At 38.3% G+C, this 17610-nt stretch overlaps 1 protein-coding gene across 16 annotated transcripts in view; it reads left to right on the top strand.

The window, feature by feature from the left end:
• Positions 1–17610, top strand: part of N4BP2 (NEDD4 binding protein 2) — a 153574-nt gene that overhangs the window by 81355 nt on the left and 54609 nt on the right. For 2 of the 16 annotated variants that reach the window (XM_042984664.1, XM_042984665.1), the window contains one exon: positions 2990–3266. The exons of 11 other annotated variants lie outside the window; for them this stretch is intronic. In XM_042984664.1, the coding sequence (XP_042840598.1) occupies positions 2990–3125 (136 nt within the window). In that variant the 3' untranslated portion in view covers positions 3126–3266. Of the gene's footprint in view, positions 1–2989; positions 3267–7016; positions 8974–17610 lie in introns of those variants that run through there. 3 more of the 16 variants (XM_042984666.1, XM_042984673.1, XM_042984670.1) reach the window with 3 other exon arrangements.

Genomic DNA, 17610 nt, shown 5'->3' with positions numbered 1-17610 from the left:
TCATTTGCCTAGTTAGTGGCAGAGGTAAGACTGCAACCTAGGTTCTCCAACTTCTACTAAGAACAACTACTTTTTTCATACAAGTAAGAATAATTACTTAAAAATAATATTCCATGACCGCCAAGTAAGAGAGAGAGATATGTGGCTCTACTGTATAAGTCTATGAAAAACTGCTACTTACAAATCTGCCTTCCTCCTATATCTAAAGGAAGCTGGTATCATGGGTTTTCCAGGGACAAAAATAAAAGTTTATTTCTCTCTTAATGTAATACAAACTCAAGGTCTGATGGGTGTGCTCATTTCCATGAATTTTTTGGAGATCTAGGATCCTTTAATTTTTAGCTTACTACCCTTATCATACCCAAGCTGTGGCCTTCATTTCCTAAACCAGGGTGGGTAGCTAGAGCTCTAATAATCAAACCTGCATTCTGTTGTGAGGAAGGACAAAGAAGAAAGGAGCAATGGGCAAGTGCCAGCAATTTTTTTTTTTTTTTTTTTTTTTTTAATAGAAGATATTTGGAAGTTGGCATTCAACACTTCCACTTATATCTTATTGGCTGGAACTTAGTCATGTGGTCACATCTAGCTGCAAGAGAGCTGGAAAATTATCTTTATTTCAGTGTACTGTATGTTCAACTAAAACATGGACATTCTCTTGGAGGAAAGAGCATGTATATTAGGGGAATTAATAGCAGTTTCTGCCACATTTTTCATCACTGAATGTAAATAATGTGAAAATTAGTTCTTGATGGATTCTGTCAACATATCTTTGTTGATGATTACTCTGTGCTAGGAATAATAAAAAGGAAATCACAGTTGTATGCATTTTAACTTAAGTATTCAAATGATACCACTAACCAACATGGCTGATCAGGATGGTGGTTGCTGAAGGTTGGAGTGGTTGTAGCAAAATTTAAAATGAGACAAAAACAAAGTTTGCTACATCGATTGACTCTTATTTTGTGATGATTTCTTTGTAGCATGTGATCCTGTTGGATAGCATTTTACCCACAGCTGATTTTTCAGAATTGGAGTCCATCCTCTCAAACTCTGCCACTGCTTTATCAATGAATTTTTTTTTTTGATAGTGCAAATCCTTTGTTGTCATTTCAACAGTCTTCACAGCTTCTTCACCAGGAGTAGTTTCCATCTAAAGAAACCACTTTCTTTGCTCATCTGTAAGAAGCAATTTCTCATCTGTGAAAGTTTTGTGAGATTGCAGCAATTCAGTCACATCTTCAGGTTCCACTTCTAATTCTAGTTCTCTTGTATTTCATCCACATCTGCGGTTACTTCTTCCACTGAAGTCTTGAGTAACTCCACGTCATCCATGAGGGTTGGAATTACCTCCCAACTCCTGTTAACATTGATATTTTGACCTCTGCTCATGAATCAGGAATGTTCTTAATGGCATTGAGAATGGTGACTCCTTTCCAGAAGGCTTTCATATCCGTCAGAGCAATTACTATCTATGGCAGCTATAGCCTTATGAAATACATTTTTTAAATAATAAGACTTGAAAGTCAAAATGACTCCTTGATCCATGGGTTGCAGAATGGATGTTGTGTGAGCAGACATGAAAACAACAATAATCTTGTATATCTCCATCAGAACTCTTGGGTGACAAGGTATTGTTGATGAGTAGTCATATTTTGAAAGGAATCTTTTATTTTCGGAGCAGTAGGTCAGTAAACCATGTTATAAGAGCTGTGCTGTCATTCTGGCTTTGTTCCTTGTATCGAGCATAGGGAGAATAGATTTAGCATAATTGTTAAGGGCTCTAGGGTTTTTGGAATGGTAAATGAGCCTCATCTTAAAGACACCAGCTACATTAGCAGTTAGAAGGCTGTTTCATCTATATCAAAAATCTGTTTAGTGTAGCCACCTTTGTTATTGATCTCAACTGGATCTTCTGGATAATTTGCTACAACTTCTCCAACATCAGCCCGTGCTGCTTCACCTTGCACTTTGATGTTACGGTGGTGGCTTCTTTCCCTAAACCTCACGAACCAGTCTCTGCCACCTCCATACTTTTATTCTGCAGCTTCCTCACCTCTCTCAGCTTTAACAGTAGTGAAGAGATTTGGGATCTTGTTCTGGATTGGGCTTTGGCTTAAGGGAATTATGTGGTTGGTTTGATCTTCTATCTGGACCACTGAAACTTTCTCTGTGTCAGCGATAAGGCTGTTTCACTATCTTATTCATATGTTCACTGAAGTAGCACTTTTAATTTCCTTCAACAACTTTTCCTTTGCATTCACAACGTGGCTAACTGTCACAAGAGGTCCAGCTTTCGGCCTTTCTTGGCTTTCGACAGGTCTTCCTCACTAAATCTAATCATTTTTAGTTTTTGATTTAAGGTGACATATGTGACTCTTCCCTTCACTTAAACACTTAGAGGCCATTGTAGGGTTATTAATTGGCCTAATTTTGATATTATTGTGTCTCAGAATAGAGAGGCCCAAGGAGAGGGAAAGAGAGAGGGGAGCAGCCAGTGGGGACAGTCAGAACACATACAACATTTACCAAGCACAGTCTGTGCCCCCCCCCAAACCAAACAATTACAATAGTAACATCAAAGATCACTGATCACAGACCACCATAACAAATATAATAATAATAATGCAAAAACTTGAAATATTAGAAGAATTGCCAAAATGCGACAGATACGAAATGAACAAATGCTGTTGGAAAAATGGCATCAATAGACTTGCCTGATGCAGAGTTGGCACAAACCTTCATTTTGTAAAAAATACAATCTGTGAAGTGCAATAAAACAAAATGCAATGAAATGAGGTATGCCTTGTAGTTGTCTATCTGCCTGAATGCACAATATAATGCTTTGGGGTTTTTTTTTTGGTAGTTTCTATATCCCAGAAAAGGATCTAATATATAGAATTGGGTACTCAAAAATCAGTGGAATCAAAACCAGTTGAACCTACATCTGATCAAGCCTGTAGACCTAACAACCAGCTTATATGAATTACAGAGAACAGAGGAATATGCCAACACCATGGGATGTAACCACCAAATACAGACTGTGGGATGCTCTTACAACACAGTTTCTTCAAGTAAATTGCCAAGGAAAACAAAAACACAGATGGAAAGGGAACCTATACTATTAAGACGGAAGAGGCATATCAACCAATTTGTGGACTTTATTTGTTCAGCCAAAAACTAAGTTTTTTTTTTATGACAGTAACATGACAATCGGCAATGTGAACACTGGACACTTAATTATATTAAAAGATTTATTTATTTACTTATTTATTGGATGATGATATTGTGGTCATATTAGGAAAACCCAGTTTCTCCCCCTCCTACCTTTTTCTCTCTTGTATAGAGAAAAACCCAATCCTTCCTCCTGTGTGTTTCTTTTCCGTGTCTCTTTATAATTCACACAAAACACCTTTCTGGTCACCAAACATTGGAGTTTTTTCCCCATACCAAGCAATTCTCTGTGACACAAGTTGGGTGTCTACAGTTCAATTAATTCTTACACTATCTACCCAGAGATAACATCAGATTCTACAAATTAAGGGTTCAGTCCCACAAGACTGTCTCCCCCACTTCAGGTGCTAGTCACAGGTAGTAGGTCCCTAGGTTACCCTCAACTTCTGTCTGACTTGGCTATTAATCAGGGGTCCCCATAACCTCCTCACAGTTTTATAAATTTGCTAAAGTGGCTTACAGAATTCAGGGTAACAGTTCCTTATGTTTACTAGTTTATTAAAGGATATGATAAAGGAGACAGGTGAACAGCCAGATGAAGAGATACATAAGGTGAGTTCTGGAAGGGTCCTGAGTGTAGGAGCTTCTGTCCCCATGGAGTTGGGGTGCATCACCCTCCTTGTTTGAATGTATTCATCTACCTGAAATCTCTCCAATATTGGAATTTTGTGGAGACTTTCTCATGTAAGCATGATCAGTTATTAACTCCCATTTCCACCCCCTCTCCTGTCTCTAAGGATGAGGGCTGGGACTGAAAATTCCAAGCTTCTGATCATGGTTTGGTCTTTCTGGTGACCGACCCCTATCCAGGATCCTACCCCAGAGTCACCTCAGTAGAATAAATGTTCCTAGTGCTCTTATCATTCAGAAATAGGGGTTTTAGGAGCCCTATGTCAGGAATGGAGTCAGAGACAAGTATTAGAACAAGAGATGCTCCTAGTGTTTTTATCACTTAAATTATTAAAAGGGTTTCAGGAGCTCTGTGCCAGGAACTGGGGGCAGAGACCAATATGTTTTCTATTATCTCAGTGATTATATTTTTTATGTTGAAATACATAAAATGATGTGGTATCTAGGACTTACTTGAAAATAAGATGAAGTGGGTGGAAGGTACTTAGAAGATTGGCCTAAGTTGGTTAATGTTGAAGAAGTTGGAGTTTATTAGTCTGCGGTTCTACTTTTAACATATATTCAAAACTCAATAATAAAAAGTATTTTATTTATTTTAGTTATCTTTTAATGTTTATTTTTGAGAGACTGTGGGTCTGTGAGTGGGGGAGGGGCAGAGAGAGAGGGGGACAGAGGATCTGAAGCAGGAGAGCCTGATGCAGGGCTTGAACTCACGAACTGTGAGTTCATGACCTGAGCCAAAGTTCGACGCTTAACCAACTGAGCCACCCAGGTGCCCCAATAAAAAGTTTTTAAAAAGTTGGTAGAAGAGCTAGAGAAATGAATTCTAGACTTGGCTTAGGGAATGACTTCCAGAACACTGTGCAATTAACTGCCTGCCACGTCTGCCGTAATTGAAAGGCCACCATGGCACCAGTACCACCACTCTCAGCATACTCAGAGCTGGTGGCTACACACCAGAAAACTTGCTGAAAACCCTGACCTCACCGTGACTTGACTTTTTATCAGAATGAGACGTAGCAGTGGATAGATGCCTCACTTCTTACTTACTTCTGCCTCCCACATTTCATGAGTATATCTAATTGCTGCAAATTATTTTGTATCCAGATTTTACCTGCCAAAGGGGTCTAGGAAATGTAGTTCTAGACTTCCCAGTCTCTACAGCACAAAAAGCCTCATTAGAAGAAACTGGAGCCAGAGGATCAATTATCAAACGTCCATATTTACAACGCTGATGGTACTTGTCAAATCAGGCACTAGAAATAAAATGGGTTGATACAGTTATCACGAAACCCTTGTATGTCAGCTGGGGTAAGTGTATGCCAGGGGTTACCACAGGTTCAGGATAAACATAGCCTATTTTCAGGAGCATTGATTGTATTCAATGACAAATTATGCACATTATTACTTAATGTACCTTATTTGTATATTATTAAAACAAAATGGATAAATTGTGGATAAGAATGGGAAATTTTGCATTCATTTTTAAGATAAAACAGTAGGGTCAAGGAGATGAACCTTTATGCTTTTTACTTGGACTTCCTTTCCTCAGGGTAATGGCTTTCAAACTTTAGTGTACATAAGAATCATCCACAAAGGGCTCAGTGAAAATACAGATTTCTGCCTTGCTTTAACTTCCTAAATCAATCTCAGAAGGTAGGGCCCATATTTTCAATAAATACTCCAATGGTTCTAATGCAAGTGGGCCACACCTTAAGAAATGCTACTCTGGGGGCGCCTGGGTGGCTCAGTCGGTTGAGCGTCCAACTTCGGCTCAGGTCATGATCTCGCGGTCCGTGGATTCAAGCCCCACGTCGGGCTCTGTGCTGACAACTCAGAGCCTGGAGCCTGTTTCAGATTCTGTGTCTCCCTCTTTCTCTGACCCTCCCCTGTTCATGCTCTCTCTCTGTCTCAAAAATAAATAAATGTTAAAAAAAAAAAAAAAAGAAAGAAAGAAAGAAATGATACTCTGGCAGGATAACCCATCACAAAAATTTTATTCTTTTTTGGCTACTCTAATGGTCCTTGGTTTCTACCCCAATCCTGTTTTGCAGGTCCTCAACCGCAATCAAGTCTGCCAGGGACACAGAAAGAAACCCGCACATTTTTTAGTTTACATGCAGCAACTTAGGTGATCCTCATCAAAATCCATCAAGGGACATTGAGGCACTATATATATATATATATATATATATATATATATATGTATATATAATGACATGATGGAACCAGGATTCAAATCAAGGCAATCAGGCTCCAAAGCCTGTGCATTTAGTGATGCTTATTAGCTCTCAGCAATGGTCAGACTTAAAATTTATCAAGGAGAAAACCAAGATACATTTTACCTGGTCTGTCACAGTAAACTAATGAACCTTACTGCCCTCACTGGCAGTCTCTTCAAGGCCCTTTAAGCCTTCACTAATTATCTCCTCAAAGTTCTTCCAGCTTCTGTCCACTGCCAAGTTACAAAGCTACTCTTGCATTAAAATTTTTTTGTTATAGCAGAACCCCTCTTTGGTACCAAAATCTGTATTAAGCACCTATTGATATGTAAAAAAATCATTTCAAAATTTTGTGGCTTGAAACAACAAAAATGATTATTCTCAGTTTCCCAGGATTCTTGGAGTGGCCTAGCTGGGGTCATTCTGGGCTAAAGTCTCTCATGAGGTTGTAGCCGAGATGTGACTCGGGGCATCTGTCTGTTGAAGGCTTGACTGGGCCTGAGAAACTCACTTCCATGGTGATGGCTCATTCACATGGCTTGTAAATTGGTTCTGGTTGTTGGTTATCTTCAGTTTCTTCCTGTGTGGGTTTCTCCATAGGCTGCTTGAGTGTCCTAGGGTTGGACCTAGTGTTGGAAATCTTACACCACTATTTTTGCCAAATTCTATTTGTTAGAACCCAGTCGCTAAGTGCAGTCTACTTTCAAGGGTAGGGGGGATTAGTTCTACTTTTTGAGGGAAAGAATATTAAACAATTTGTGGATGTCTTTAAAAATCATCATGTCTCTCATGTGCCAGGCACCACTAGGTACTTAGCGAATGTATCCAATATAATCTTATAACCACCCTGTGGAGTAGGTATTATTGCACAAATGACAGAGGTTGTTGGCCTATGCAACACATATTCTTATTATCATGCTTTTTTTTGTTTAGGTATCCAGTGGCAATGTGCTTAGGAAAGCTTGCCTCCTCTCTAGCCCCAGAAAGTGAATTATGATTGGTCAAAAAGGCAATCATGGTAATCCCATTTCCCTTTGCCAATGATTGGCTAAAGGGTGGATATATGACCAAGACAAAGGAACCTAAGGAGAATTCTAGAAAGATTCTAGAAAGATTTTCTTCACTATTACAGCAAGGCACATGGGAGGAAGTACACTCTTCTTCAGCAAGACTTGGTGTCTGTATGTGATGCCTGGAATTGCAGTCACTGATGTTGTAACATGAAGAAATACACGTAAGGCCCAAGTCAATGTGCTAAGGATGGTGGAGCAGAAAGAGGAAAGAATCTTTGTTCTTGATGACATCGTTGAGTCACTGAATTAACCCTGGAACTGATTTTTAGCCATCTTATTAAAGGAGACAGTAAGCTACTTTTAATTGGATTTTCTGTTACAGCTGCAAGTGTCCTAATGGATATACCCCTTTCTATGGATAAGGAAACAGATGTTCAGAGAGATTACGTTGCCTGCCCAAACTTTCCCAGCTAATAAATAGCAGAGCCAGGTTTTAGATCGAGAACTGCACATCCTAAACACCTGGTACTTGTTTATTGTATCAAGTGATTTTTCTCCAACAATTTTCAGAAGGGAGGAGAAACAGAGACACCAGTTGGGTTATGCAAGGTTAGTGATTGTCAAACAGGTATGGCAGGGAGTCAGTGTGGAAAGGAAGGGAGAAGGAATTTAGGGTGCTGTATGTATAAAGTTGAAATGGTTGATTGTGAGGTACAGACTGGGTAAGGAGTCAAGTGGAATCTAGAGGGGCTGATAGATTGAGGAAATGGAGGTGAATAGTAAAGGTATCATGGAGGTAAAAGATTCAGAAAGTGCTGGGGAGAGGGAAGGTAGAAGGAGGTTGTAGGAAGGGAAAGAATACCAGAGTTCAAGATATTAGGGTGTGGATATTTGTTCCCAACATAGTTTGATTTGTGGCTGAGCATGAAGATGATGATTATCAGAGTGGAGAAGGTCACAGAAGTGATATCAAATTTCCGGATCATCTATTTTATGTACATACTAGGACGGGAAGGTGACAGGCAATGAAGTGGAAGGGAAGATTGAAAGCCATCTGCCTAAAGTATGGATGGATTAAAACATGTTTTCTTTATTTGCATGGTCCCCATCCTTCACACTGATAGGATCTGACTCAACACAGCTCCACTTCGAGGAAAGATTTATAAGGATTATTTTGCTTTAATCTACTGTTTTGCACATATTGGAGGGATGAGATGGATGGGGTCATCAGGAGGAGCTGAGAGGATTATGGGAAATGAATACTTTCCCAGGTCTTTCTGAAACAATTTGCAGTAGGATTTCATTGTTTTGTTAGAAGCCACTTCTTTCCTGATCATTTACCCATCTGGATATATAAAAACCAATGAAATATACTTTAAAAGTTATCCACTATTTTTGATTATCTTGGCTTGTATATCTCTGTTTGTATAAACAATTGAGAATTGATGGCCCTTGCCTGAATCTCTTTGCTAAGATTCTGAAATGGATGGGGTTGTGTAGCAGGAAGCTCTCACTGTCTTTTTAGGATCTGGGCTAAGTGTTTCTTTTCATTGTTCAGTCTTTTCTTAGGTAAAATTAATTTCTTTCAAAAAATTGGCTACTTAGGATTCCTATTTTTAAAGTAACATTAACTTTTTCTGACATTCATGAAATGAAACTATTAGCTAGAATTTCTGAATATAGTTTCTCTTGTGGCCTTTTTACTTTTTGGTTCTTGTTCTTGGAGTCATGTTAAAAATTTTTATTGTAAGCTAATCACATCTTTTTAGGAAGTAGGCAGGATATAAATAAATCAGTCTATATATTTAAGGGGAAAAGAAGTAAGGTGCAAAAGTGTATTTACATTTTTGTGTTTTTCAAAAAGGATATATATAGTGGTGCCTGGCTGGCTCAGTCAGTGGAGCATGTGACTCTTGATCTCAGGGTCGTGAGTTTAAGCCTCACATTGGATGTAGAGCTTACTTAAAAAACAGTAAAAAAAAATTTTTTTAAAGATACATGTAGATACATCTGCCTATATACTATACATCTCTTTCTAAACACACACACACACACACACACACACACATCAAAAAACTTATATGAAACACTTGTATTTTATACAACATAAATTATATAAAACATAACTTTCACAAACATCTCTTTAAGTCTGCATTTCCACAGTCTTTCTGTCTCCCACCCTCTCATATCCTATAGATACCCCAAAGCCTCTGTTTCCCCCTTTTACCAAAATCCTCTCTCATCTTTGCCAGTGCTAGGCCTCATCTACCACCTCTCTACCTTTCTTTCCATTTCTTTTTTCTTTTTTTTCTCCCTGTAGTGAGTAAGCCTGCGCTTTTTGGATGTAAATCTCCAACTTCTTTGCTTCTTCATTTATAAGTCCCCCAATCCTATTTATCCCATCTGTGTAATGAGGCAATGGGAGGTGGGAAGGCATCAGGGTGCAAATGTCAAAATTTTTTTTCTGGTAGGTAGGAGGATGGAAAGAAGTTATGGATACTTCCACAGCAATAATTTTTGTCCCTGTTATACATGAAGAACTTCTGAAAGGTTTTGTGAGGAAGTGTGAAGAGCAGGTTACCTTAGGGGTGGGCCTGGGGAGTCAGAGATAGGAGAGGGAGATTTTACTTTCATTATCTGAACAGATTAAAAAAAAAAACAAAACCTGTGTATATATTGCTTTTTAAATATTTTTCAGGGGTGCCTGGGTGGCTCAGTCGGCTGAGCGTCCGACTTTGGCTCAGGTCATGATCTTGCGGTTCGTGGGTTCGAGCCCCGTGTCGGGCTCTGTGCTGACAGCTCAGAGCCTGGAGCCTGCTTCGGATTCTGTGTCTCCCTCTCTCTCTGCCCCTCCCCTGCTCACGCTCTGTTTCTCCCTCTCTCTCAAAAATAAATAGACATAAAATATTTTTTAAAATAGGCATAATTCAATTAATAGATGCATATTTTAAAATACAGTACAAAAAGCCAAGCTTGATAGAGTGGATTATCTAGTGTGCAAATGATATGCATATTATTATATTTCACTTTAGGTTGTATTCTAGTACCAGATGTTATAATCAGATAGTTTAGCCGATGTCGATGATGATCCAGTATTATTAGGAAAGACATTAATATACCTTTCAAATTCTTAAATGGTTTCTTTAGCTGCTGGAAGAAAGAGGACAAATCTAGAGATCTAATAGGAGTTCCAGAGTAAATGACAAGGGAAAAACAAAATTTAATAGATGCAAATTTTCCTGAGCCGAATGAAGACTTGTTTTTGCCATTGAAAGTGCCAAGGGCACACACTTAAACATATTCTTTGAAAAAAAATTTTTTTAAATTTTTTAAAAAATATTTTTAAAGAGAGCATGAGCAGGCCAGGGGCAGAGAGGGAGAGGGACACCCAGAATCCAAAGCAGGCTCCAGGCTTGAGCTGTCAACACAAACTGTGAGATCATGACCTGAGCCAAAGTCAGATGCTTAACCCACTGAGCCACCCAGGTGCCCCACACTTAAACATATTCTGACAGAATTCCTGATTCCCACAGTTGAGGAGAAAAATCTTGTAAGTTTCTAGACAGAAAGAAGAAATTATTTACAAAGGGAAAAGAGTCAGACTAGCATCAGACCGTGGAATAATGTCTATCCCTAGTAAGAGAAAAGGAATGTAACCCAAGAGGTTGGTATCTTTCCAGCCTAGCACCATTCACTTGCCAAGGGGAAAGAAATGTAATGATTCCAAGAATATATCACTCAACCCCCACCCAAGGAAACTGTGAAAAAAGAGCTGTAACTAAACAACAAATTAATGAGAATAGAGATCCCAAGAAAGAGAAGGTGAAGTAGAGAGGAAAAAGTGGTGAGTGAACACTGAGCCTTGCAATATACATGGATAATAATGGAATGACTGGGACTATGTATTATATGTGTTAAATAAAGACTCTTAAGATAAATGGGACTCCACTAATAAAAGCCTGGAAGCAAAAGTTGTAAAAATTTTCACCAAAACCCAAAAGGTAAGGTTGGGAGAAGGAGAGTGGAAAGCAAAAGCATTATAGAAGTATTATCTTACTAAAGTGGAGGGAAAGTATCCAGAGATAGACTGACATGATGGGGAAATTGTATCTTTTCAGAGAATAAAAAGGAAGATAACTACTAATGGAATAGGAAAGTATGATATCATTTTGAAATTAATAAGGGGAAAAAGAATAAATTATAGCTTTTTAAAAATTTTTAAATTTTTTTATTGTTTATTTTTGAGAGAGAGAGAGAGAGTGCAAATGGGGGAGAGGTAGAGGGAGAGGGAAACACACAATCTGAAGCAGGCTCCAGGCTCTGAGCTGTCAACACAGAGCCCGACACGGACCGTGAGATCCCACGAACCGTGGGATCATGACCTGAGATGAAGTCGGATGCTTCACTGACTGAAGCACCCAGGTGCCCCAATGAATTATAACTTGATCATACTAGTAAATATAAACTAAGGCAATAGGGAAATTTATAGTTCAATAGTATAGTTATTATAGTTCAATAGTAAGCAAAAGCAAGAGAGAAGGAATAAAATCAAGAATGTCAGAGATTATATTAAATGCAAATGAGCACAGTTTTCGTATCAAAAGACAGAGACTGTCATATTAGATTAAAAGCAAACCTAGCTATATGTTGTCCATAGGGAACACTTAACATAATAAAGAAATGTTCTAAAATACAGAAATTGGAAAAGGAATACCACACAAATGCAAGTAAATAAAACTAGGAGAGAGAGGCAATATTAACACCAGACGGGTGGAACTATTAATGAACAGGAAGAACATTTCCTATGAAGGACATAGCATATGAAGATATGCATCAAACAACATAATTGCTAAATATATGTAAACCAAAATGTTAGTAATGTAAAGATAATTTCATAAAAATGAAATTAGAGTGGATTTGTACTATACTGTTTTCAGAAGTAGATCTAGTAGACAAAAAATTAAGAAATATACAAAGGCATATAATCAACGCATGTAACTTTAGTAAATATATAGAGAATCTTACATTCTTTAAACAAAGATTAATATGTATTTCCAAATGGCCATTGACTTCTTACAAAACCAATCATAAACTTTTACACAAACACACTAAAAATTTAAAAGTAGAGACTTCTACAGGTGACATTATCTGATGAAATTAGAAGAAAATTAATGAAATTAGAAACAAATTTTTAAAAGATAATTTAACCAATTATTTGAAACTTAAAACTACCCTCTGAAATAATTTCTTGATCAAATTAGAAACTGAAATTGAAATTGTAAGCTCTTTAAAGCAAAAAAAGGAAAACCCAGCATAACCAAACCTACAAGACCCATGAAAGCTGTAAGCAAAGATGAAAAATATAAGAACCCGTGTTCATCTTAATAAATTAGAAAAATAATCATAAAAGACAGAAGAGAAAAATTAATAAAAAAAAGTCTTATATTAACGAAATGTAGAAAATAGTAGCAAAAATAAATGAATCAAGAGCCCCCCCCCCCTCCAAATAAACCCCTTATGAACCAGAGGGTAAAAAACTAGTAAAAATCAAAATACGTGGCAATTCTGCTCTACAATTCTCAAGATATATATTCAAAGATAGTTATTGTAGTAATGCTTGTAGTAGGAAAAATTGGAAACAAAGTGAATACCTTTGCAAATGTAAGGATAAAACAAGCAGCATTATAGCCATGCTGTAAAACACTATACAGCTACTAGAAAGGACAAGTCAATTCTGTTCCAGTAATCTATTGTAACAAAGTTTCCCCCAAACTTACTGACGTAAAACAAGAATTTTATTATGCTCATGGATTCTGTGGGTCAGGGATTTGGATGAGGCAGAGTAGAGAGAAACCATGGGGATGGTTTGTCCAATCTCCGTGGTGTCTGAGGCCTCATGTGGAAAGCAGAAGTGTGCTTCATGGAAGAGATCTGGAATTATCTGGAGGCTCATTCACTTACATGTATGGCAGTCTGGCTTGTTGGCTGAGACCTTAACTAGAGCCGTCTACTAGAACATGGGCTCCCAGTGTAACTTGGGCGTCCTCATAACATGGTAGCTGAGACAGGGAGGGAGGAAGAGGAGGAGGAGTGAGCAAGAAGGAAGAGGAGGAAAAGAGAAAGGGGAAGAAGAAGGGAGGGGGGAGAGGGAGGAGAAGAAGAAAGAGAAATAGGTTAAAGCTATATCATCTTTACTAACCAAGTCTTAGAAGTCAGATAGCATCACTTCTGCCACATTCTATTTGTCAAGATAGTCACAGGCTCACCAAAGTTCAAGAGGAGGGAAATAGACTCCATATTTTTATTTTATTTTATTTTTTATTTTTTTGACTCCACATTTTTGTGGGAGAGTGGCCACGTTCTGGAACAGCATGTGGGACAGGGTATATTGTTGTGGCTATTTTTGGAAAGTACAATTTGCCACAGATCTATACCAGTTAACTTCAAGAGCATTCCATGATATACTGTTGTTAAACAAACAATAAACTCAGTGTGTATATATGTGTATACACACACACACACACACACTAGATATAATTAATGAAATAATAAATGTTATATATACATTAATTAATTAATGAGTGCCCTCTGAAATTGTGGGTGACTGTCTTCCTTTTAATACTTTATAGATGGATTCTCTCCATAATGGTAGCAGTAATTCAGGATGGAGTATAATATATTTGAGAATCCTATTTACCACTAGAGGTCAGAAATTAGCCCATGAATCCTTTACAACTTATCAAGAGCACACTGGTAGTTAATGTTTTAGGCATTTTTCATTTGGTTCATACTTCTGAGGAGATTCAGAATACTAACCAGATACATTTGAGGTTTAAAGGGAACTCCTGTATCTTTTTCATACCAAATTTTAATAACTGGATTTCTTGGAGTCTTTAATCCACCCTCAATCATAACCTTAAATTATTAATTAATTAATTAATTAATTAATTTATTTTTGCCTACTTACTCACTGAACACACATATCATGCCAACATAAGTGTTCACTGTGGTAATATATTTAAAGATCACAAATAAAACAGAAAATGAACCAGGTGAACTTCTAGTAAGGATACGAACATGAGCTCAGCAGACCTCATCTGTTTTTGTGCTCTATAGGAAATTTTTTTTGTAAACGTTTCTTTATTTTTGAGACAGAGAGACAGACAGAGTGTGAGTGGGGAGGGACAGAGAGAGAGGGAGACACAGAATCAGAAGCAGGCTCCAGGCTTTGAGCTGTCAGTACAGAGCCTAATGTGGGGCTCAAACTCACGAATCGCGAGATCATGACCTGAGCCAAAGTTGGATGCTTACCTGACTGAGCCATCCAGGTGCCTCTGGAAATTGTTGACTATATATATTTTTTCAGCTGTATCTTTTTGACCAGATGCTACCAAATGAGATAATTTCCTGTTCAATAGCTATACCAAGTTATGCATTAACTTAAGTGATTGAGTTAATGTGTCATGAGCCATTTAAGACAGTACATCTGATTTAAAGTATCCTCATTTTGTTCAGTGATGTCTTTTCTACTTTAGTTCCTCTTTGGTGTATTGGAAAGTGATTGAAACTAGGGAACAAGTGATATAAAATATATTTTTCACATGTTTACAGTTGAGAGGTTTAAATATTTTTTGGTATTTGAGAATTCAGGTTTAATATTTCAGAAAAGCAGATTGTCATTTTATTTGGTGGTGTCGAACTTAATGATTTTACCAGATATGTGGGGGGTTGAAAGAGGCATTTAGGTATGTTTAGCCTATCTTGCTGGGTTGCGTATTTAAAGGACTGGGCTTCTCCTTTTCTCAGGCTGTCTTTTGCCCTTGGCAAAAGCCCTCCAAAGTGAAGTGCCAGGACATGCTATCATATTGTTTGTTGTTGGACTAACCCTGCTGCCAGGAACGAGACAGGAAAACAGGAGCCAAGCTCAAGGAGAAGGCTGCCAATCTCCTTGGAAGGAGGAGAGTGCCATCTTGTACGTTACCTATTGTTGCTGTGATTGGTGTCTCTGATATCTTTGCTCCCAGGGATGGTGCTGAGTGATAGTCCTCATGCAACATGGCCAGAGAAGCTGTTCAAGGCTGTCTGGTGACATTTAGGTTTAGCTTTGAATTATCTGTTAGGTGGGTATTATGGGTTGAACTGTATCCTTTCAAAATTCATATGTTTAAGACCTAATTCCTAGTACCTCAGAATGTGATCTTACTTGGAGATACCATCTTTACAGAGGGAATGGATCCTAACCTAATACACTGGTGTCCTTATCAAAAAGGGAAATTTGGACACAGAGCTGTGCATAGAGGGAAGACAATGTGAAGAGACTCAGGATGAAGATACCATCCACAAGCTAAGAAGAGAGGGGCCTGGAACAGATCCCTCTCTCACAGCCTGCGGAAGGAAACAACCAATATCTTCCTTGATCTCAGGACTTCTAGCCTCCAGAATGGAGACAATAAATTTCTGTTGTTTAAACCACTCAGTCTGGGGGCGCCTGGGCGGCTCAGTCGGCTAAGTGTACAACCTACGGTTCGTAGGTTTGAGTCCCGTGTCAGGTTCTGTGCTAACAGCTCAGAATCTGGAGCCTGCTTTGGATCCTGTGTCTCCCTCTCTCTCTGCCCTTACCCCGCTCATTCTCTCTCTCTCTCTCTCTCTCTCTCTCTCTCTCTCTGTCAAAATAAATAAATGTTAAAAAAAATTTTTTTTAAACCACCCAGTCTGTGGTACTTTGTTAGAGCAGCCCTAGCAAATCAATACAGTGGGTATAAATCAGTTCACTCAGCTGTGTGTGTTTAAATCTGTGAGTGTCATTTCATGTACCCTTCCCAACAGCATGTATTATCATATATTATAACCACCCAATATCCAGCACAAGGTCTAACCATGTAGTATTAATGTTTATTGACTGAGTGAATGATTATATCAAATCTATGATGTTCCAAAGCTGAGAACTTTTTAGTCATTTTGCAAAAGCACCACCCAGTATTCCCTGTAGAGGTATCTCAGAGTATGTCCAGGTGACGCCTCCTTGATGTTGCCTATTTGCTCCCCTAGTCTCCCCCTACCCCAGAATAAAGGAGGGACCCCACCTATATCTAGTTCTACTTTCACCATCAGTAGAGGCTTCTCTTCCAGTCAGGCCAACTTCCCTCATCTCAGAGGGGCTGGTTTAGGAAACGTGTCTGTGTTTCCATCTCAGTAAATTGCTCAGATCCTGGATGTGAACAAACCTTCATCCAAAGTTGCAAAAGGCGATTGGCTACCTTAATCCCATGGACTTTCTGGAAGGTACACCATGATGTCAAGGAGCCCTGCTTTTTATATAGTTGTATGAGGACTCAGATGTGACTTCTCCCATGTTAGGTACTATGGGGATATAGCCCCTGCCCTCAAGGACTTGCAGAATAGCAGGAAAGACAATAGGACACATGATTGCTATAGTATGAGGCAGCATTTATGATGAGTACTACATTAGAGATATAGGGGAAAAGGCTACCAGGAAGCAGAGGAAGCTTATTTTGGCTGGGACAGCCAGGAAAGAGGAAACTCCTAAACAGAGTTTTGACAGAGGGAGATGGAGGGAGACCTGTTCTGTGCAAGGAGACCATGCACAGATTCAAATCCTCAGAGTAGTGGTCAGGATATTCCTAACACCTTCCCTTGTAAAGTGAGCCTGAAAAGCTGACGTTCAGGGAGAATACATGGTGTGAGTGAACCAGTTAGCTACAGGCATCCTGTGTTCTCATTGCGTGGAGCCTTGGCCAGACTCTCAATAAATATTTTGAATATCACCAGTACTGGTAAACCAATACTTCCTTTTCTCTGAGAACTTTCTCCTCCCTTCCCCATCTTCCTTATTTCTTTTCTTTCTGCAGAACTGATTATAAGATATAGAAGGTACATATTTGAAGTTCTTACCTATAAACCTTTCTTGATTTGTTTCTGATTATAAATGCAATAATGTTTGTGAGAAAAATAGTGAAAACACAAAAACATTTATAAAGAGAAAAGAATTTTAAAATTCTCCATTAATCCCATTCAAAACAAAAATCTCCTAGCATTTTGGTGTCTTCCTGTCCAAATTTTTGCTACATATATACATTAAACATATAAATAGTTAGAATCATATTTTATATATATTTTTGTATCCTGCACTTTGCAATGAAAGTTAAACCATGTGTCTTTTCTCATGTTATTGAAAATATTAGTTACAATAGTTATAAACATACTCCATAATGTGGATTACTATAATGTAATTTATTTTCCTGTCGTCTTACATTCACGTTGATCAGTTTTCATCACTGATACTGTGATGAACATCTGTCCTAATTTCTAATTATTTCCAAACTAGATTCCTAGATTCCTTTTCATCTTTTGTTATCTCCCCTCTTCTTTGATTAGATCCTTGTTTATGATTCAAGGAGCAGAGAGTATATAATTTCAACAAAATAACTTCCGAGGTGATTCTGTCAGACATACCCCTGTCTCCCCCAACTTTGGTTAAGAACTGCAGGATTGGG

This window comes from Panthera tigris, chromosome B1, assembly GCF_018350195.1.
Source record: "Panthera tigris isolate Pti1 chromosome B1, P.tigris_Pti1_mat1.1, whole genome shotgun sequence".
NCBI classification, from domain to species: domain Eukaryota; kingdom Metazoa; phylum Chordata; class Mammalia; order Carnivora; family Felidae; genus Panthera; species Panthera tigris.
This window is presented reverse-complemented; position numbering and strand designations above follow the sequence as displayed.